Raw genomic sequence first — 22,166 nt, forward strand, 5'->3', positions numbered from 1 at the left:
TGCTGAATCACTGAACTTGCTACTCTCTAATTTCATCCACTCATAGCATTTATTTCTATATATAGGCCTTGCAGTCCCTCATGCATGCATATGATATGAAAAATAAATAAATTCCAGCAGTGTCTTCCTGTAGTGCATGTAACATTCTTTAAAGTTAACAACCTTTCAAATTTTCAAACAAAAAATTGATTCCCTGTCACGATTGGATAATTGTTGGGTTATTCGTGTATAGGCATGAAAATATTTCATGGGCAGACTTTTGTTTCCTTACACTTGGATTACATAAGGATGAAAACAAAAAATATAATTTCTTATGAGATGATTTCTTGTTACTTGTCATCATATATAATAATGATGATGATGATAGGTAATAAGAATCATAATTCAGATGACCATGCTCATCTGTTATAATTTATCTCTGAAACTTTATTTCATACAGTCTAATTATTCAAACTGTGGTTATTATTTTCCTTGGAGACTTTAATGTTTATAATTTTTTATATCAAGCTTAAAGGGAAACCAAATTATTGCTGTCAGTCATGATCTGATGCAAGTTATTCACATGCCAACCACAACACAAGATAATCCTCATTCTTCCAGTGCCCTGGACCTTTTCTTAATCAGCTCTCCCTCCTAATATACATAGATGCTTGCTCATTTCTTGGTATCTCTATTGCCTTATCCGTGTTTCCTTTTTTACAGATCAATTTTTCTTCCAGCCTAATTTCCTATGGTATTACAATGCAAAAAAGAATGACTTCTATGATTTCTACACATATCTTTTTTATGGTCAGATTGCTGTTTCCACTCTCCTGTCCAGACAGTTGCTCTGACAACTGAAATAATCCTTACTGGATGAGAGCCTTCATTCCCCACTCCACTGCAAACCTTTCATCCTAAGTCCAAGCCTCAATTCTCTAAAAAAAAAAAAAAAAAAAAAAAAAAAGTACCAAAATTTTCCAAGATAAAAATTTAGCATATATCCAATGGCTGAAGTCCAAAACTGTAGCTGCTCACTCAGCCTACACTACAGCCTGGAACAAGCGTAAGAAAATCACAACCAAATCCAAAGCTGCCTCCCCCATAAAGGCCAAATGCCAAAAGCTTGCTTCTTGCTCAAATGGCAGTCAAACCTCTGGATCCCTTTAAAGCAGTTGGGCATAACCCTTGTGTCCTTCTTTATTTCTACCTCATACATCCTGATGGTACCATGGTGACATTGCCCAAAGATAAGGCAGACTTCTTATCGGAATTTTCACCAACTCTTGTATATACAACCAAAGTAAATCACCTCTTACTATGCCATGAACTACTCACAGTGTTTACTAAAATAAAGAGCCAAAAGGATTCAGCAATGCAAAATTATATACGTAATGTGTATATTAAATGCTTTGAAATTAATTTAATTTCAAAACCAAATATAGAAACTATGCAAGTTTTGTAAAAAAAAAAAAAAAAGTTGACCAGAGAGCTTACAGGAATACACTCACTGGCATTCATGAGTTGTCCTAGCGCAGACCACTTAGAAGACATAAAGTGTCTTCTAAGTGCAAAACTTAGAAGATTGTTTTTCTTCAAACAAAAGGCAGATTGGCCAGAAAATACACAATTTATGTCTGCCCAAGCATTTATGCTTGAGCAGCGTTTTGATAAGGTTTCACTGGCCTGACACCTGTTTTGAACGAGTTGGTTCTCCTCAGAGACCAGGCAGAAACTTTTTAAACTCTGGTCAACTTTTTTGATAAAACTTTCATAGTTTCTACATTTGGCCTTAGAAATAATGCTGGATTTAATAAGAGAACAAAAACTCTCATTCGGTACTAAGGAACTTGAAATGTCTGAGAGGTGTATTTTTCGTAAGTGAACTCTCGGTCAGTGTGTGAAAGTATTTACTAAAATGAAGAGCCAAAAGGCTTCAGTTCAGTGATACAAAATTATATAAGTAAAGTGGATGTTAAATCCAGCATTATTTCAAAGCTGAATGTAGAACTATAAAAGTTTTGTAAAAAAATTGACCAAAGAGAGCTTATGGGATAAAGAGCCAGTGAGTGTATCCCCATAAGCTCTCTGGTCAACTTTTTTTATGAAACTTTCATAGTTTCTACATTTGGCCTTTGAAATAATGCTGGATTTAATATCCACTTTACTTATATAATACTCACAGTATATCTCCGCAGATCTTTTGCCAGAAGGACATTAGAGAACTCTTCAGTAGTCAGTACTAATGTCTCCTGATCTAGATTGTATCCCCTCCATTTGTGCTTCAGAAATCGATATACCCATCCTGTATTGCCTGTAAAAGCTGTCATACTCATCTGGCATCTACCCACCCAAGAACATGAACGTAAGTGTTATCCACCCTGTCCCTGAAAAAGGAGATAAAAGTCAGCCATCAAATTCTCATTCCATTGCACTCACCTTATTACTGAAAAGTGATGGAAAAAGTCATTAACAGTCAGTTTTATCACTAAACCACTACTTTGAAGACACATCAGTTAATTAGCAACCATCAATATGGATATGGGTTTCTGTTATCAAGAGACAGTGCAAGATGACAGGACATGTTAAGAGGATTGGGGGGGGGGGTAAATATCTCTGGAAATATTATTATTATTACATGACACCTCCAGGGAGTCCAAGGAAATATTGAGGGAAAATTAGAGGGAAGTTTACTGGTAAACCAAGAACTTCTCAGGTTGATGTAAAGGAATGGATGGGTAACAAGAGCTATTATGGGATCAAAAGAATAGCAGAGGAACAGATTGTGGTTTACCATGATTGCTAACCTCCATATTGGAGGTGCTACTTAAGAAGAAGAATATGGGTTTCAATACTTTCTTTCTATAGCAGACCTCCTTGCTAATCTTAACCACCTTTGGACACCTGACATAGAAAACTTTGGAGAAACTCATGTGATACTTATATTTCCAAGGCATAATCAAATGGGTAGAGGAAGAATTGGATGGTACTCTCTATTCTTTCTCTTCTTTATTTGAGAAACCTTGGAGCACTCAAATGATTCAAGCTTCATGATCTTCCAGAATCTATGTGTCTCTCCTTAGCACAGTTGGAAGAATGATAGAACATGGTGCCCATCAGGTAGAAAAGACCTGAGCTCATCTTGTCACAATGAGAGCAATCTTTATATAGAGTTTTTCAATTGAAGGTGAATTAGCTAGCTAATGTCATAGAGAGGCAACTTGGATTTTTCACCTTGTATATAGGCAGATTGGCCAGAAAATACACAATTTACAGACAAACGTGCTATTAGTGGACGGCAGATGGCATAATGTGTATGTGGTGGTGGTACTGGTGTTGTAAATGTCTGTGTGTACATTAATAAATGAGGATTTACTACTGTAGAAGCAAGTTGTGTGTAGAGTGCCCTTCAACTATGAGTCTTAAGATGCCTTGGAGGTGTCTTGTAATAATGATAATATCTTAAACACTAATCTCCTCACTATTTTTAAGTAGGATGAAAACAACTTAGTGAATTTCAGTGCTACTCATGCAGCTATGTCTTATTCCCTTTAAAAATGATCCTTTTCTCTCTCTCTCTCTTACTTTTGATAATGTGTTCTGATTTTCATCCAAGATCGGTTTCTCCTCTTCTGCTGACTTTCACATCTAGCTTATTCTAGCATAAACATATTACATCCAAATCCTATCCTTAGGATTCAAGGTCAATGTATGAATGTAGAATACTGATGACAGTTCTCTCCATTCTCCCTGTTCTTCATTTGAGAAAACTCGTGTTACTTAAATGATTCAGGCTTTAAGATCTATTACCATTGTCCTAAACACTGGTCTCCTCAACATTCTCAAGTGGGGTGAAAATAATCTAGTGAATTTCAATATCAAAACACAGTTACATCTTATTATCCAAAAGAAAGTGGAATCTTTCTTTTGGGTAATAAGACAGAATTTCCTTCTTTTTACTTTTGATAATGTTCGAATCTCCTGTCATGTCAGTATCAGTTTTCTTTTCTTGGGTTGAATTTTATATCTAGCTTATTCTGGCATAAACATATTACATCGATAGTCTCCTCAGCCTCCAAAACACTCAGTTCTCTTTTTTTTTTTCTATTTTTTTTTTGTACAAGACACTACTTCCTCTCCTCAACTCGTAACACTTATAAATCCCAAATCTGATGAACTTTAGAATATTGTTCTCATGTTTGATTGTGTACATAAGAGGACAGTCTACATAATAGGTGACCTCGCTCTCTCTCTCACAGATTTTTCAATCACTTTCTTATAGATGCCCTGTTTCTGCATTATGCATTTCTCAGGCATTTTCATGGATGCTGATCCATTGAATTTGCTACATTTATTGTTCTCTAGATATGTGTGAACACAAACAGCCACTGGTTAACCACAGTTCAACTAGAAACATATCGAACCTACTTCTCATTGTCTTTCTTGATTTCATTTGTCACTGTTCTTTGGAATATTCTTCTCCATATCATTTTCCCCAATGATTACAACCCCCAAATTTTCCAAAGGCATGTTATAAATTCCTTCTTTCTCCTTAGCCACTTGCCCATGTACAGTAATAAATAAATACAAATGATAGCAGTTGTCATAAGATTAAGAAGTTAAACTGATATTACTCGAATTTAGTTGAAATTGTGAGCATGTATATTCAAAGAGCTGATTTATTCTCAGAACAACTTTCACTTCTAACAGTGTTACTTTTTTTGTTTGTTTGGCACATCCTGATTCCTATACTCCCTTAATCTTAAATATGGTGCTTGAAGTTAAAGCATCTCTTGTTATATGGATAAATAAGGATTTTATTAGGTCCCATTTTTAGGAAATCTGGGCAAAACATGTAGTAGAAGTGTATATTGTGGGCAAAGAGAAACCTATTTGTTATTGATCTTCATTCTCTACTCCTTCCTCTACCCTTTTATGTATTTCCAGAATATTATAGAAGAGCAGCATCATTATCAGCCATTGATTACTCCAAAACTGTCTGTCCATGGCTCTCCTTTTCCGTGTCTCTCCTGCAAATCTGATGATATCATCGATCCACCGTGATTTAGGCCGGCATCATGGTCATTTTTCCTCTCGCGGAATCCAATCCAATACTTCTTTTGTCCATCGTTGATCTTGTCTTCGAGCAATATGCCCGGCCCATTGCCACTTCAGATGTTTCACTCTTCCTATGATGTCAGTGACTTTGGTTTGATTTCTTATCCATGCATTTCTTTTGTGATCCAATCTTGTGATACCAAGCCTACTTCTTTCCATACTAAATTGTATTGTTCTTAGTTTTTGAATTTCCTTTGTGTTCAGTGTCCATGTTTCACAGTCATATGTCAGTATAGGAAGAATACATTGGTTAAAAACTTTTCTCTTCAGGCATAATGGTAGTTGGTTTTTGAATATCGAATGTAATTTTCCAAATGCTTTCCACCCAAGCATCGTTGAGCCTTTTAATTTTGTCCATGATATTTTGTTCCATTGATATCTGTTGTCCTAAGTATATGTAATGATTTACTTGTTTAATTTCCTCATTATTGATTTTTATTATTTCTGGTTGGACATAGCTATTGAACGTAACCTGGGTCTTCTTTAGGTTTATCTTTAGGCCAGCTGTTTTGCTAGCAATTCATGGATACAAGTCTGTAATTCATGTGAAGTTGAAGTAAAGATAACTATGTCATCTGCAAATTGCACAAGTTTTAAGTGAATCAAAGGCTTTCTCATAGTCAATAAAACCAAGACATAGTGGTAATTGATATTCATTACTCCGTTCAATAATCTGCTGTACAACTCGAATATTGTCCATTGTATTAAAGCTCCTTCGAAAGCCTGCCTGTTCTTTTGGTTGTGCTAGGTCTAGAGTTGCACAAATCCTATGAACTAAGACACTTCGTAAACCACTGATAGTAGACTGATAGGTCGGTAGTTCGTCAAGTCTTCTATCTCACCTTTTTTATGTATCAGAATTAGGGTAGCCTTCTTCCATGTTGTTGGTACATCATTTTTCTTCAGGCATAAAGTAAATATAGAACTTTTATAAATTTAGGGATACAGCGAACTCTTGTTATATCAAACTTATAGGAGCCAAAAGAAATATTTTGTATATATTTGAGGTGTGCTAAAGTATCTGCCTCATTGATGTTAGAGGTCTTTGGCAGGGATTTTCATAGTATTCTGCTCTGGTGAGTGTATTTGCTATCAAGGTATTATGCTATAGTGAGAGGTTGATTACATTTTTTGATTAGAATATAAATGTAAAAGAGAAAATATGTTTTTGTGGAACAATCTGCATGTCATTTAAAATATTGAAATAAATATTTCTGCATCAAATTTTAATGTATATAATTTTGTATAGATTTGCACAGATTTCTGTTTCTTTAAAGGTTGAAGATGCTGAAATGATGTTTCTTCTTTCACTTGCAGCAAGTTTTCTGGTTGTGATAAGCCTGGTATGTTTAAATTTATAAATTTCATTTATGTTTTGATTATTTCACTCACAACTTTTATCATTTCTGTTATTTTTTTATTCGGATCTTTCTGAACAAAGAATGATACTATTGAAACTGAAAATTCATCTTTCGATTTAGCAGGTTTGTTTGTCATGACCTTAGAAATGATTAACTGTCAAACTGTGTGCCATTAAAAGCAACATGTTCCTGTGTGTATATTCAAGCACTCCAAAAGGAACAGCTGAATTTTTTAATATAGCTCAGCGTTAGGAATAATATTAAGTCCCTGTGATCTTAATCACTTAGCAGTTAATATTATATCTAACTTGTATTTCACAGTTTCACAAATGAAATGTAATTTAACTGTTGACAGTTAAACAACTTTAATCAACAGTTAAACTAAATTTAACTGTTGATTCAATATTAATTTTAAGAGAACTAATATTTTACAATTGAAACAATAGTAAAATTCAGTCATATTTTTCTTCTTTTTCCTCCCCTTCAATCATTTCATTTTTCCATATGCATTATGTATTCTTATTAATAGAACCGTGCTCTCTCCAATATGAGATAGATATTTTTATACATACACATACACACACACACACAAATAAATAAATAACATGCACTTGTACTCATCCAGAAATTATCTATTTTGTACTAAAAGTGCATAAAAGACTCGAGATAATTTCCAAGTTATCAAATAATGATACTTATTTATTTATAATAAGTTTAGTTTAATCCTTTATCCAAGTGTGAGCAAACAAAGTTTGTGCCTGAAAGTATCTTCAGGACTGGGGTAAGGTAGTGCAACACCAGGCAACTCGTTGCAAAGGTGGAGAAAGCTCTCATTACTCCTATCTCAGTATCTCCCATAATGCAAAGCACATCTCCTTGCGGATATGTGTAATACTATGCATTAAGGCAAAGACCACTATCCATACCGGTTTCAACCTTTATTGAGGTCTCGTCAGTGGGAGCCAGGCCCAGTAGTGGAGATACAAAGGCAGAAGCAATGAGAGGTTATCCTAACCTATAGGAGATGCCAAAGGGTGTGCAACCTTATTATTAAATTACTCCGGATTCACAGAAAGATGTTGAGAGTTTATTTTTCACTTGGTTAGACTATAATAGACTTTCAGGCGCAAACTTTGTTTGCTCACACTTGGATAAAGGATTAAACTAAACTTATTATAGTCTAACCAAGTGAAAAATAAACTCTCAACTTATTTATTTATTTATTTTTAACTATGGTTCTGAAGCGTTATTCGATTTAAAACCATATTTCAAAAAAGATTTTGTCCATTAAGGACCTTGTGCTTAACTAGGAAAAAAAAATTGTTAATGAGAACAATTATTTTATCATCATCATCAAATTCCTGACATGTATCCTCAAGGAGTGTACAGGATATGATAGTACTACATGAAAAATTTACGTCATTACTAACTTCCTATCTACAATTTTCCTCCAAATCAGTCTGTTACTTGTCAAGACGCCAGTATTATCATTATCAGATCTTATATTTCTATCGTCTAAGGCACATTGTACCGTATCAATCCACCTATATCTTGGTCTTTCTCTGGGTCGTTTTCCTGCCAACCTGGCAGAGAACACTTGTTTTTCTAATCTTTCCCTCACCCATTCTGTTTAAGTGACCATGCCGACAATGTCAAGTTCTTTCCTAATATCCTCGTTTTTAATATATTGCCATTGATGCCATCTATTCACACCTGTAATCTTTCTCAGGACTCTCATATCTGCGGTCTCTAGTCTTTGGTCAAGTGTTTTACTTCTGACCCAGCTCTCAGATCCGTAAGTTAAAACTGGTTTGAACACTGTCTTGTATGCTAATTTAGTGTTCCGACTGATTTCTCTCTTATTCCACATGAATTTATTAATTGACTTCCTACCATACCAGCTTTGTTGATTCTGTTGTCTATTTCCATATTTAATTTACCATCTTCAGTAAAAATCGTGCCTAAGTAGGTGAAATGTTTTACTTGTTCCACAGGTTCCTCGTTCACAACACAATTGACATTTTCAACAATTCTACCTATTTTCATTGTCTTTGTCTTTTTATTGCTGACCTTCATACCATATCTATTACAAGAATTATTCAATTTAGTCGGGTACTCTTGCAAACTTGTAGCGGATTTATTTAGAAGTATAACATCATCTGCATAAATCAAAGAGCTGACATTAACATCTCCAATTCTGATATCGTGTTTAATACCATTTTCCTTCATAATGTGATCCGTATAAATAATGAATAACAGAGGGGATAATGTACATCCTTGTCTCGCAGCAGATTTAACATTAAACCATCTTCCTGTACTTCCTTCAATTCTAACTGCCGACTTACAACTCAAATACAGGCTAAGTATTGCTTGATATAATGCCCCATTGACACCATATAACTGTAGCGTATTGAATAGCTTTTCTCTTGGCACCTTGTCATATGCTGTTTCCAGATCGACAAAACTTAAATACAGATCATATTCCCATGCTTTCTCAACTATTTGTCGTAAAGTGAAGATTTGATCCTGACAGCCTCTATTTGGCCTGAATCCAGCTTGTTCTTCACCACGTTTTTCTTCCACAATTCTTCTCAACCGTTTCTCAAGTATGCTTACATAGATCTTGCCAGGAACATTCAGTAGGGAAATACCTCTGTAATTCTCACATTTAGTTTTATTTCCCTTTTCTTAAATGGGTACTATTACAGCTCTACTCCAATCATCGGGAATTTGTCCCTCTGTCCAGGCTTTCTGAATTATGCAGTGCAGCCACTATAAGATTCTTATACCACCATACTTCAGCATTTCTGGTCGAATATCATTATCATATTCTCCTGCTGCCTTTCCACATTTCAAGCCTTTGATGGCTTTTTCTACTTCAAGTATGGATATGTAATCCTGACTGCATGCCTGGTCAGTGTGTTTTACCACTGTGCTGTCATCACTGCTTGTTTCATTTAGCAGTTTTTTTCAAAGTAATTACTCCATACTTCAAGGATATCTTTTTCTCCCATTTTCATGTCATCTTTATCATCTCTAACTCCTTTTACAGCACTCTTTCCCCCCCATTCCTAAGCTTCTTCAACAACCTCCAGAATATTTTGCCACCTTCTTGATATTTATTTTCTATGTTCTTGCCAAAGTCCTCTCATGACTTTTGTTTAGCTAGTTTTACACAGTGTTTAGCTTTCTTACATTTGTCTCTGTATTCTCTAAGAGCACAAGCTGACTTATTTGCCAGGAACTTTTGATATGCTTTTTTCTTTTCCTTCACTGCCTTTTTAACTTCCTGTGTCCACCATGGAGTTCTGATTTTTCTATCCTTGCAGACAACCTCACCACATGCCTCTCTGGCTGAATCAATCAGGGTTTTCTTCAAGGCTTGCCACTGAATCTCCAAGGTTTGGTTCCTGTTCTCAAAACTCTTTCATTTTTTCTTCAATAATCTTTGTGTATTTTAGTCTACAGTTCACATCTGAGAGCTGCTCAACTTTTATTCGCTTTAAAACTTGCTTACATGTTATTCTTTTCAATACGAAATTCAATTTTATCCTGCTCAAGACTAAATAGTGATTGCTTCCGATTTCAAATCCTCAGTACACTCTGGTGTCCTTCACCAGGGAGAAAACATCACTATCAACAATAACATAGTCAATGAGACTTTTCTTATTCCTTGCCTCTTCTCTCCATGTGAATTTGTGCACATTTTTATGTTGGAACATGGTGTTAGTAATAACCAGTCCATGTCCTATGCAGAAATCCAACAGGTATTTGCCATTATTATTGGCTTTGCTTCTTTCTCCAAATTTTTCCAAAATATTTTTGTATGTCTGACAATCATTTCCTACTCTGCTATTTAGATCCCCAACAAGGACCAACTTTTCCTTTTTCATTGTGTCAGTTTTTTTTTCTAAAGCATCAAAAAATTTCTCCACTTCGTAGAACCTTCTGTGGACCATAGGTAGGTCTCATTGTCCAATTCCCCATTCTGATATTTGCCCACATCACTCTACTTGAGACTGCCTGCCATTCAAGAAGATTAGCCTCGTATTTTGTGTTGAATACTATGGCTACTCCTTCCTTTCCTTGATTGTCATTTCCTGAATATAACATTTTGTATTTATTGTTCCGAAAGATCTTACTAGTTTTTGTCTTTTTTGTTTCAGTCACCCCTATTATGTCGATCTGGTACTTATCTAATTCCTCCGCTAGCTCCATATCTTTGCCATTCAGTCTTCTTATGTTGATAGTACTGATCTTTAACTCTGGTGATGTTGAGTTGGGGGTGTGTGCTTTCAGATTTGTTCAAGTAGCTGACTTTTCACTGTTCGCCCTGGTTCCCTGGCGAATACAACGGGGGGGCCTTGTTTAACTGGGTAATGCCCCAGCCGGCATGAAATTTTGTTATGTCATACCATCATTTTTTATTTTGGTTTAACCAATAAGAATACAATTCGGTGGGTAAATCCCAAATTGCCAGGCCATCCTCGTTCGTTCGGTATCCAAGTAGATACCCAACAGGGTGCACCACGAGAAGGTGAGGATTGGACATTAGGTCAGAAGCTCTGGTCGGTTCTCCACATTCCTTTAAAGGCTATGTGGAGGTCTCCTCCTAGTTATACAGCTTTGACTCTTAAGCACCCCTTTGTGGTATACCCTGTTAGTAAATATCTATCTTGATATTGAATGAGCAAGGATGAGCTGGCAATTTGATTTTAATTGATCAATTCTTATTGGCTTAAAGTATAATACAAAATGATGAGTATTTCATGCTGGCTGGGGGTGTCACCAAATAAACAAGGTCCCTGTTGCTTTTTTCAAGGAACCAGGGTGAACAGTGAAAAGTCAGCTACTAGAACAAATCCCAGCTGCATATCAGTAGAGTTCAAGATTGGCACCATCATCATCATAAGAAATATCAGTGGAAAGGAAATGGAACTAGCAGAAGAATTGGATAAGTTCCAGATAGGCATAACAGTGTTACCAAAATGAAGAAGACAAAAACAGACAAGATCTTTGTAAGTAACAATACAAGATGCTATATTCAGGGAATAATGATCAGAGAAAGGAAGGAGTGGCTAGTATTCAACACTAAATACAATGGTAATCTTCTTGAATGGCAGGCAAACCTTTTATGATCCTACAAATGGTTCTACTAAAGAAGAAGTGAAAGAATTTTCCAAGGCATTAGAGGTGGCAGCTATGGGGGGAGGAGGAAAAGTTATCCTCATTGAAGATCTATACAGCAGATTAGGAAATTATTGCCACACATGCATAGAAATGTCTTGAAAATTTAGAGAAAAGAACAAATCTAATAATAATGGTAAGTGTCTGCTGGATTTCTGTTCAGCACATGGACTCATTATTAACACACACACTATGTTCCAACATAAAGATGTTCAGCAATTATGATGATGGAGAGAAGATACAAGAAATAAGAAAAGTCTTATCGGCTATGTTATTATTGATAGTGTGTTTTCCCACTAGTTCATGACACAACATATACACAGAATTTGAAATTTAAAGTGCTCACCATTTAGTTTTGAGAAGGCTAAAATTGAATATCATATTGAAAAGAAGAGTGTGTGAGAAAATTTTAAAATGAATTAGAGTTGTGAACAGCTTTCAGAGGTGATCTTAGACCCAAGCATACAAATAATCAAGAAAAAAATGAGAGATTTTGAAAACAAGAACCAAGCTTTAGAGATTCATTGGCAAATCCTGAAGAAAACATTGTTGGATTCAGTGAGAGAGGCATGTGTTGAGGTTGTCTGCAATGATAGAAAAATCAGAACTCCATGGTGGACTCAGGAAGTTAAAGAGGCAGTCAAAGAAAAGAAGAAAACATCTTGAAAGATCCTGGCAAGTATGTCGGCTTGTGCTCTTAGAGAGTACAGAGAAAAATGTAAGAAAATGAAGCACTGTGTAAGACTAGCTGAACAAAAGTCATGGGAAGACTTGGATAAGAACATAGAAAATAAATATCAGGAAGTTGGCAAAATATTTTGGAAGCTATTGAAAAAGCTCAGAGATGGAGGAAAGAGTATGGTAAAAGGAATCAGAGCAATGGTGACATTGAAAACTGTAGATAAAGGTATTCTAGATGCCTGGAGTAACTACTTTGAAAGATTGCTAAATGAAACAAGCAATGTCAATAGAAAACACCCAACAGGAATGCCTATCCATACTTGAAAAAGCCATCAAAAACCCAAAATATGGAAATGCAGCTGAAGTAGATGAAATAATTGAGTAGAACCTATAGCACATCAGTGCTGTGTGTTAGGTGCAGATAAGGGTTGATAAAGAAGAAACCTATTGACAATCTTCTTGAAGAGCTGTAGGTTGAAGTTGTTGGAAAACACATCATGGGGAGAGCTGTTCTAGAGGACAGAGATGGATGGAATAAGTGAGGAAAAGGAGAAGCAGGTTCGATGAGTTGGCGTTGTACTGTAAAGGGATATTGAAGAGCTGCTGCCCTTGTTTTTAACAGGCCTAATGTCAAATTGACATCATCACCAATTTGATGATGTTTGCCAATTCACTGGATTAGTGACCATGGAAGTATCTGTAGAAAAGATCCACAGGTGAAACACTGTGTCTGTGAGAGAGGTTGAAAAGCCTGTGAGGGATCATCTGTGAACCAAATTGCTCTCCTCTGGACATCATGAAGAATTTTATGCACCATCCCAAATGTGTGAACAGTTCTAAGGATGAGCAAATTTGGGATTTGTATAGGGTTAGCAGCTGGGTGAATGTAAAATAGCTTCTTGAGCAGAAAAGAATGTCTAGTTTTTTAGAGCTTCTAACACATCACATCAATAGCTTCTTCAGCTTGAGGAAGCTATTGATGTGATGTGTTTGTGTCAGGAGAGATTGGTGGTAAATGTCAGTCCAAAGAGAGAGAGAGTTCATCCTGTCTGGTAATCTGTGTGTATTACTGGGATGAGGGAAGGTGAGCTGAGATCCCTTTTGTGATAGAAAAGGCAGGACTGCATTTTGGCAGCATTGAAGGTCACTTGGTTATCCTTGCCTCCACTGAAGGATGGTATGGAGATCAGTGCTTAAGGCACTGGTTGCAGATGATCTTGATGTTTAGTAACTACATGGTTTGGCGAAGGTGTAGGATTAATGAAGAGTGCTATCATCGGCAAAGCTATAGATAGTATTTTTTGTGATTGAGAGGGTCATTTATGTGAGAGAGAGAAAGTGAGAGAACGAGAATGGAGCCCTGAGGCACACCTGCTTGAAGAGACGGTGCCATCCACCATGACACAGTGAATGATCAGAGAGGAAGTTGGCCATCCAGTTACAGAAGGTGGACCAAAGGAAGGTAGTTTGCAAGTTGGCCTTGATGTCAAACATGATCGAAAGTCTTGAAAATGTCAAGATGACATCACTCACACTGGACATGTGCCATGTAGGCTTAGATATGAACCATGGATCGACCTTGATAGATTCCATACTGGTGGTTGCTGATTAACTGGTGAGCTTCTAGGTAGTGAAGAAGTTGATCATCAATAACTTTCTCCATTATTTTGGAGAAGATTGAGGTTACAGCAATTGGTTGCTAGTTGGATGGTAGGCTTTTGTCTCCCTTTTTTGGAATGGATTGGATATATGTTAGTTTCCATGAGATAGGATAGGTGCCAGCTAAGTATAAGAGATTGAAGAGATGATAGAGGACAGGTGTTAGGTCTGGAGCACAACGTTTGAGTACAGTATGCCATCAGGATCTGAACACTACAAAGACAGCTTTGTAGTCTTCAGGTTGTCTGATATTCTTATGTCTTTTTGCTGAAAGGCCGTAGGTGACATATGATACTCAGTTGCATAGAAGGAGGTAATTTGCCTGTTGTTTTCTATGATGGATTAAAAGAAAGAGTGATGCTAGGAGGTTGGCTTTTTCTTTGGGTGCTGTAACAGTAGTGCCATCCAGATGGGTGAGAGGTGGGAGTACAAGTGAGCAGAAGTTGCATCTCATGGCTTTTTTGAGGGACCAGAAGGCACGGCTGCTGTTTGGATAAGAGACGAGTTTTCTTTTATTGGCCTTTATGAAGTTAGATTTGGATTTACTGATAGTTTTGATTTACATATATTGTGTTTCTTCATAGGCTGAGTATGATGCTTGGGTTCTTGATGCAAGTCACGTGCGGTAATATGAGTTTTTTTCTTTGGCTGCTTTCATACATCTGTTGAATCAGGGTTTGGAAAATGGATGTGAATTTTGGATGGAATGAAGGACAAATGCTTTCATGCCACTGTGAATGACTTCTGTAACTCGCTCAGTGCAGGTGTTTGGATCAAAAGAGTGGAAGAAATAGTCATGCCATGGGAAAGACGAGTAATAGTTCCAGTGATCATCCCACATTGTACCTCTTAGTGCCAGAGGATATGAGGATGGGTGTGGTCACAGGAGGAGGAACATTCTGTGAAACTGAAACTTGCACAAGATTGTGGTCTGGGTTGCTGAGAAGTCTGGAAGAACTAGTTAAACTTATATAATTTATATGCTAGTGCTTTTGTTAGTGACCAAGTTTCACAACCATATGAGATGACTGGAAGTATACACTGGTTAAATGTCTTCCTTCTTAAACAGAGTGGGGCATCATTGTTTTGAAAAATGCTTTTCAATTTTCTGAATGCACTCCAGGCAAGTTGAACTCTCCTATTTATTTCCTTTTGGAGTCCACAGTTTAGATCAATGAGATGACCTCAGTATGTATATGAAGAGACTGTTTCCAAGAAATTGTTTTCTATTATTATGTTTTTTGGTGTTGCAAAATGATTAAACATGATTTTAGTTTTTTTTCTCTGTTTATCTTTAGACCGACTTTTCTGCTTTCATGATATAGGTCTTCTATCATTATATTAACACGTTCACTGCCAACTACGAGTATACTCGTAGTTGGTATATGAGCCTCACAAGCCAACTATGAATATACTCGTATGTCGATTACTGACCTCCTATACCTAGCACGAGTTAATCCTTAGTATAAGTACCTTAATTTGGACTCTTCACTTGTGAATAAAGTGGAGAGCACGTCTGAGGGCTTGGTAGAAGGGAAATAATTTCAGCTAAAATATAGTATATTATATATGTGCCTCAGAAGCCAACTACGAATATACTCATGTTGATTACCGACCTCCTATGCCAAGCACGCATTAACCCATAATTTGTAAACCAAATTAAAACTAATAAAATGAAATCAATAAAATAAAAATCAATTTATTCAAATTATGAATGATACACTTTAAAACAATTTTTCACGCACAATGGTGGTTTTTCCTGGCAAACAGGACAATAATAACGTGTTTCGTGTACATACTCAGCATGGCTTTCTCGGGCAATTCTTTTTTTCTGTAGGTGGTAAAATTTCCAAATAACGAAGATCCCGAATCCTGCTGATATTCTGTGATGCTGTAAGCTCATCCATTCCAACAAAAACTGAGATAAGTTGATCTCTAAATTTTAATGCAGTCATTGTGTTTCCAGTAATTATATTATAAAATTTATGCGCATTTTGAATGTATATATCAAAAATGCGTATTGCCAATTTCTTTGGCCATCTAATTGTCTTTTGTAAGGCGGAATAGTAAGAAAGCATTTGATCAGAAAGATCAATGCTTGACATACCCAAATTATAGTCCCTAACGATATTTGGTTTTAATTGAATTTTACCATTCCGATTTTTCGCTTCAACCATTTCAAATTTGTGCATATTTGAAATGGAAAGAACTTCACTCTTATCCTTCCATTTGCAATGATGAATTCATTAAATTCATCATTGCTCATATTAGCATAAGCTTCTAATTCTTTATCAGTAAGGTTTCTTTTACTGGTCATGGCGAAACTGAAGGTTTTTAGAGACTAGACGCAATAAACACAGTCAGTGCATGTAATATATAGGTGGGGATGATACGAGATTATTTGTAGTTGGCATATGAAACAAAATTCTGTCTGATAAGCCGGCTACGAGATTACTCATAGTGACCTTGAAGATGCTGGTGATATGAGATTACTCATAGTTTGCTTATGAAGCAAAATTCTGTCCGATAAGCCGGCTACGAGATTACTCATAGTGACCTTGAAGATGTGAAAGCGCTTGGCGTGTGGGAACAAACGATGCCTGAGGAGCGTGGCAGTGAACGTGTTAAGGTCTTCTGGAGTGTTTGCAAAAATTATGATATCATCTGCATATCTTAGGTATGTGTTAAGTTTCTGTTATTAATTTTTATACCAAAGTTTGTCCCGTTTATATTATTAAATATTTCTTGAAGGACTGCTGTAAAGATTTTGTGTGATAGAGTCTCCTTGTCGGACACCTTTTTCAATTGATATATTATTGCTACTCGTGTGAAGTTGGATTGTTGCTGTTGTAGTGAGGTATATTGCCTGGAGGAGGTCCATATATTCTCCAGGAACTCCCTGATTCTGGAGTGCTTTGATTATTGCGTTAGTTTTGATGGAATGAAATACTTTTTTCATAATCAATGAAGGCTCAACAGAGAGGCAATTGGTTTTCTTCTGCTTTTCTGTTATTTGTTTTACTGCATGAATATGATCAATTGTGTTAAAGCCTTTACGTAATCCTACTTGTTCTACTCATTGATTTGAGTCAAGAAGAGATGTTACCTGTTTGTATTACTTTTGTGAGAATTTTGTACAGATTAGAGAGAATACTAATTGGTCTATAGTTCTTTACTTCTTATTTGTCCCCTTTTTTAAATAGCAGTATCAGAGTAACCGGCAAGGAAGGCAATGGGAAACCACCTTGCGTCATTATCTCCCTAGTAATCAACTGCAACCCTCTCAAAGAGAGGAAGACACAGGATCAGATCAGAGCAGCATTTTTCCAATTTTCTGGTATCTTCCCCTCTTTTAGGCATAGATTTAGTAAGTTTGTGACATGGTGAAGTATATTGTTTCCTCTCCGTTTAATTAATTCTATGTGAATTAGATCTTCACCAGGACATTTTTCATTTGTTTTAATGCTTGTTTTATTTCATCTGAAGTGAAGGGGGGGGGATGAATTCCATATGCGATGGAGAAGGGTTATTTATATTTGATTTATCTATTGAAGGATCACTATAGTTCTTTATAAAATTCTTCTAGCCTGCTTAGTATTTGTTCTTGGTTCCTTATTGTAGTTCCATCCTCATCTTTAATTGCAGTTATTTAACTTTTGCCAAGTGATAAATGTTTTCTTAGTATTTTCATATTTTTATTGTTTTCAATTGTTTCTTTTATTTTTTTAGTGTTATAAGATCTTATTTCATTTCTCATATTTTTCCTTATTGTTTTGCATAGTTCTACATATTCTGTTTTAGAAATTAAGTTTTTGTCTTGTTTCATATTTTGCCTCTTTTTTAATATTCGTAAGGTTTCCTCTGAAAGTTGATGGTCTTTTTGTTGTTTGTTGCTTTTGAATTCATTGGCTGCTGAGATTATTACTTCCGTTAGGTTTTTGCTTATTTTATTTATGTCCTCTTCAAATATATTTATTACGTCTAGTTTTTGATTGAATTTGTCTTCGTAATCCTTCTTCTTGTTTTTGATAGGTTTTAAGTCAAAACTTCTTGATTTTTTGTTGTTTAGCCATTTTATTCTTTCCAATTTGGGGTTTATTTTAATTTTGGCTCTGACCAGTCTGTGGTCACTTCCTGTTTTTACTTGATTTAGTACTGAGGTATCTTGAACTATTTCTTTATTATTACATGGTATATAATCTATTTCATTTTTTATTTCTCAGTTTGGACTTCTCCATGTCCATTTTCTTTTGAGGGCTTTCTTAAAAATGTATTCATAATATAAAGCTTGTTACTGATTAGAGAATTCTGTAAAGAGCCATTCCTGAGTTGCTGCTTGTACCATATATGTATGATCCTATTATATCTATTAGGTGAATGGGATGACCTACTTTGGCATTAAAATCGCCTGTTACTATAGTAAAGTTTTGATTGCTATTTCTTTTTTCTAGAGTGTGCTGCAGTGAGTCATAAAATGCTTCTATCTCTTCATCAGTGTGGGATGAGGTGGGAGCATATATTTGGATGATCCTGATTTTAAGTTTAGAGTTTATTTTAAGTGTAATTTCTATTATTCTTTCATCTGTATAATTAAATTCTTCTATAAGGTATAATTGCTTTCTTAATTAGAAATCCCACTTCGTATTGTCCTTTAGTTTCCCCATAATAGTATGAGTAATCTCCATTTTTTAGTTTCATTAAATGTTCATCCTGCCTGCGAACTTCACTTAAACCTCTGATGTCCCATTTAATATGTTTCAGTTCTTGCTGTAAGATGGTAAGGTCTTCCTCTTCTTTAAGTGTTCAACAATTAAATGCTCCTATATAGAGGAAAAGAGGATTGTATTGATTACTGTTTATTTATGAATTCTTTGGGCTATTCCAGTATTTCGTATTATTTGGGAAAGTTTCCCCACTGCATCATACTCTGGTCTCCATAAATGGTTTCGATCAGAGTAGTCATATAGTTGGGGAATTTAGTCACATCCAGTGATTGCCCATTCTAGCCATGGGCTTTATGGCCTTTCTTTCTTCTTCTTGGCATTGTAGTGGAGGGGTTGTGGCCTAATCTCCCACGCTAGCCACATAGCGTCTTGGGAGATGCATTTTATAGCTTTCTGCCAGCTCTTTGCTCAGTATCAATATAGGTTGGGAATATTTGGCAAGACAGATAGTTGAGAAATCATGGGAGTATCATAAGGGCTATCTGTATTCAAGTTTTGTAGATCTGGGAAAGGCATATGACAAGGTGCCAAGAGAAAGCTGATCAAAACTGATCAGCTTGTCATAATTGCTGATCGTAATTGTAATAGGTACTAACAACTTAACTAGTGATAAGTTCGGTATAAAAGAAGACATGAAAGGATTGTTGGAAGAGGCAAGAGTGAGAAAGTGAAAATAGTAAGTATGTTACCTCGATATGATAAAAATTAATTAAGGACTATGATGTCAAACAATTCGATGCATAGGCTATATAGGAGCAGCTATATAGGCTATATAGAAGATTAGATTTGTATAGGAGGGGACAATCTATACTTGAATTCGTTTGGTATCAGGAGTCTTGAAAAACTAATAACTGGTATGGGACCTAACACAGAGAGTCAGGGAAACTAAATTATAATGGGAGGAATGGTGAGAATCTATGTGTAAGAACAAAAATGTTATATAATTGTGGTATTATCATGTAAATGATTATGAGGAGAGAACAATTTAAACTTTGTTTGTCCAGTTCAGATCCATCAAACGTGTGCAAATGTATAAGGCACTAGAGAAGAACAGAAATCTGCAAGTTGTCCAACCATGTCATGCAGACAAGAGTATTCAAAAGAACATGCAGGTAGATTATTATGTCTGTACATGAATGCTAGGAGTATCAGAAACAAAGGGATAGAGTTTGTTGTCTTGGTCAATATGTTGAGACCTCAGATTGTAGGTATTAATGAGAGCTAGCTATCAGAATCAGACATACTAACTGGTATTAAGTTTAATGGGTACAGTATTTTTAGGAGGGATAGGCAGGAGAGGAGATGGCATGCTGCTAGTGATATCAGATGACTTGAATCCAGTTAGTGTTGAGACCTATGATAATAGTACTAGTAACAGTATTCTGCATGGCAGTGAATTTGAAGCCATCTGGTGTGAGGTGGAATCTAACAAGATCAGTTATATAGTGGGGTGTTGTTACAGACCTGATGGATCGGTTACTAGTGATGGAGAAATGCATCTCATAATAAAGATAATGGGTGCGAAAAGAGTGATCATAATGGGTGACTTTAATTATCCAAGTATTGGTTGGAAAGCAGTAAAATCTCATGAGAAGAATGAAACTGAATTTATTGAGCTGTTGTGAGACAACTTCTTCAAGCAGCATCTGATAGAAGGAACTCGAGGTCAAAGCGTGTTAGATTTGATTATAGTGTCAGAGGGTTGTTTCAATTAAAGATGTAACTATTCTGCCTCCAGTTTGTGATGGTGATCATGTGGTATTCGCTTGGGAAGTGACTAAATTTATGAATGTTCCATTCATAAAAGGTTACATGCTGAACTACAAAGCATGAAATTATGACCAACTGAAGAGTATACTGAGTTCAGTGGAATGGTATCAGTTGCTGGATGGGAAGAATATTGACAGTGCATGGGAAGCATTTAAAAAAATACTAAAATGATGCGATTTCTGAATGTGGCCCGAGAGTTCGAAGAATAAATAGGGTAGGAGTCAAATGGACATATAATCTTATTAAGCAAGAGATTCGTAAGAAACAGATGTGGAAGGAATACCGTGTGCATAAGGATGTTCGTTATGAAAATTACAAGCAGCAAACTAGAATAGTCACAACTGTTGTACAGAAACTAAGTCTGGGTATGAAAAGAAACTGGCTCTCCGAGCTAAAGACAATCCACAAGAATTCTATCGATATGCTGCAAATAAAAGAAAGAATAAATATGAAAGAAAAACTCTTCTGAATGTAGATGATGTGTAATGGTGATAGATGCAGAAGGGGTTGTTCAACTGATGAGTGACCTTTTTTGCTAAAAGTTATCAACATTGGTGAATGCACCATACCTTCTCACTGAATGAAGAACCTCAGGTGTATGAAGAGGGAGTATTAGAGCTGTTGCACAAATTGAATAAGAATTCAGCAGTACGGACTGATAGGATATCAGCACAGATGCTAAAAGATTGTTCAGCTGAAGTGGCTATTCTTTTGACCAGGCTATCTTGGAAAGTAGTGGTCTGAAGGTGAAAAAATATGATACACTGTCTGTCTCCAAATCAGATTCAGAGTGTGCCATTTACCAGAGTGTAATATTGCTCTTAATATCAATTTATTTACATAATTTATTTTCTTCTTTAGCCTCTTTCCATCCACTGCTGGATATAGACCTCTTCCCCCCCCCCTTAACTTTCCAGTTTTGTCCGTCTTTAGCCAATGTCCACCATTCATGTCAAACTTTGTAGATCATTCTTCCATCTTGTTCTTTGGCAACCTTTCCTTCTCTTAGTATCCACGCAGTGCTTAATTTTGTCCACCTTTCATCTGCCAGTCTACTAATATGGTCAACCCATCTCCATTTACGTGCTTTACGACACTTCATAATATCTTCTACTTCAGTCATCTCTAATTCTGATATTTCTTATTCTATTCCTTTTTATATGGGTCATTCTTCTCTCCAAGATTCTTTGTACCATACACAAGCTGTCTTCCTGTTTAATTTTAGTTTAATGTTGTTGTCCATGTCTCACTTTCATCTGCAAACACTGTAATAATGCTTTAAAGATCTTTCTTTTTAGGCACATTCCTTATGTGTGATTTTTCTACTTATTTCTTTATCTTGTTTTTCCTCCACAATTTGAGTAGGATTATCTGTTAAATTTAGTTTTAATTTGATCTGAATGTCATCAATTTGATTTTAGTTAGATTAATATTAAAACTTTTTTCCTGCTTTCTCTATCATGGTCATTTAGCATTTCCTGAGCTTCTGCTTTATTTTTTGCTAAACAAAAACAACGTCATCTGCAAAACATAAGTAATTGAGATTTTTTCCATTGATGCTAATTCCATAGTTTTCTCCATTAGACATTCTTAAAGACTTCTAATGTAGCAGAAAACAATTTGGGTGGTATATAGGATCTCATTGCCTTACTCTTTTCCCAATATCAAATTCCTTTCCCTGATGTTC

At 35.9% G+C, this 22,166-nt stretch overlaps 1 protein-coding gene across 3 annotated transcripts in view; it reads left to right on the top strand.

Annotated features, from left to right (window-relative positions):
- Window positions 1–22,166, top strand: part of LOC150105700 (neuronal membrane glycoprotein M6-b-like) — a 126,125-nt gene that overhangs the window by 91,332 nt on the left and 12,627 nt on the right. For all 3 annotated transcript variants that reach the window (XR_016548453.1, XM_090394304.1, XM_090394305.1), the window contains exon 6: window positions 6,375–6,440. Coding sequence is in view for 2 of the 3 variants with exons in the window: in XM_090394304.1 (XP_090250430.1) it covers window positions 6,375–6,440 (66 nt within the window). In the remaining variant the exon portion in view is untranslated. The remainder of the gene's footprint in view (window positions 1–6,374; window positions 6,441–22,166) is intronic.

The sequence above is a fragment of the Typopeltis vanoorti genome, chromosome 6 (assembly GCF_054136105.1).
Source record: "Typopeltis vanoorti isolate ZY-2024b chromosome 6, IOZ_Tvanoo_1.0, whole genome shotgun sequence".
Taxonomy (NCBI): Eukaryota; Metazoa; Arthropoda; class Arachnida; order Uropygi; family Thelyphonidae; genus Typopeltis; species Typopeltis vanoorti.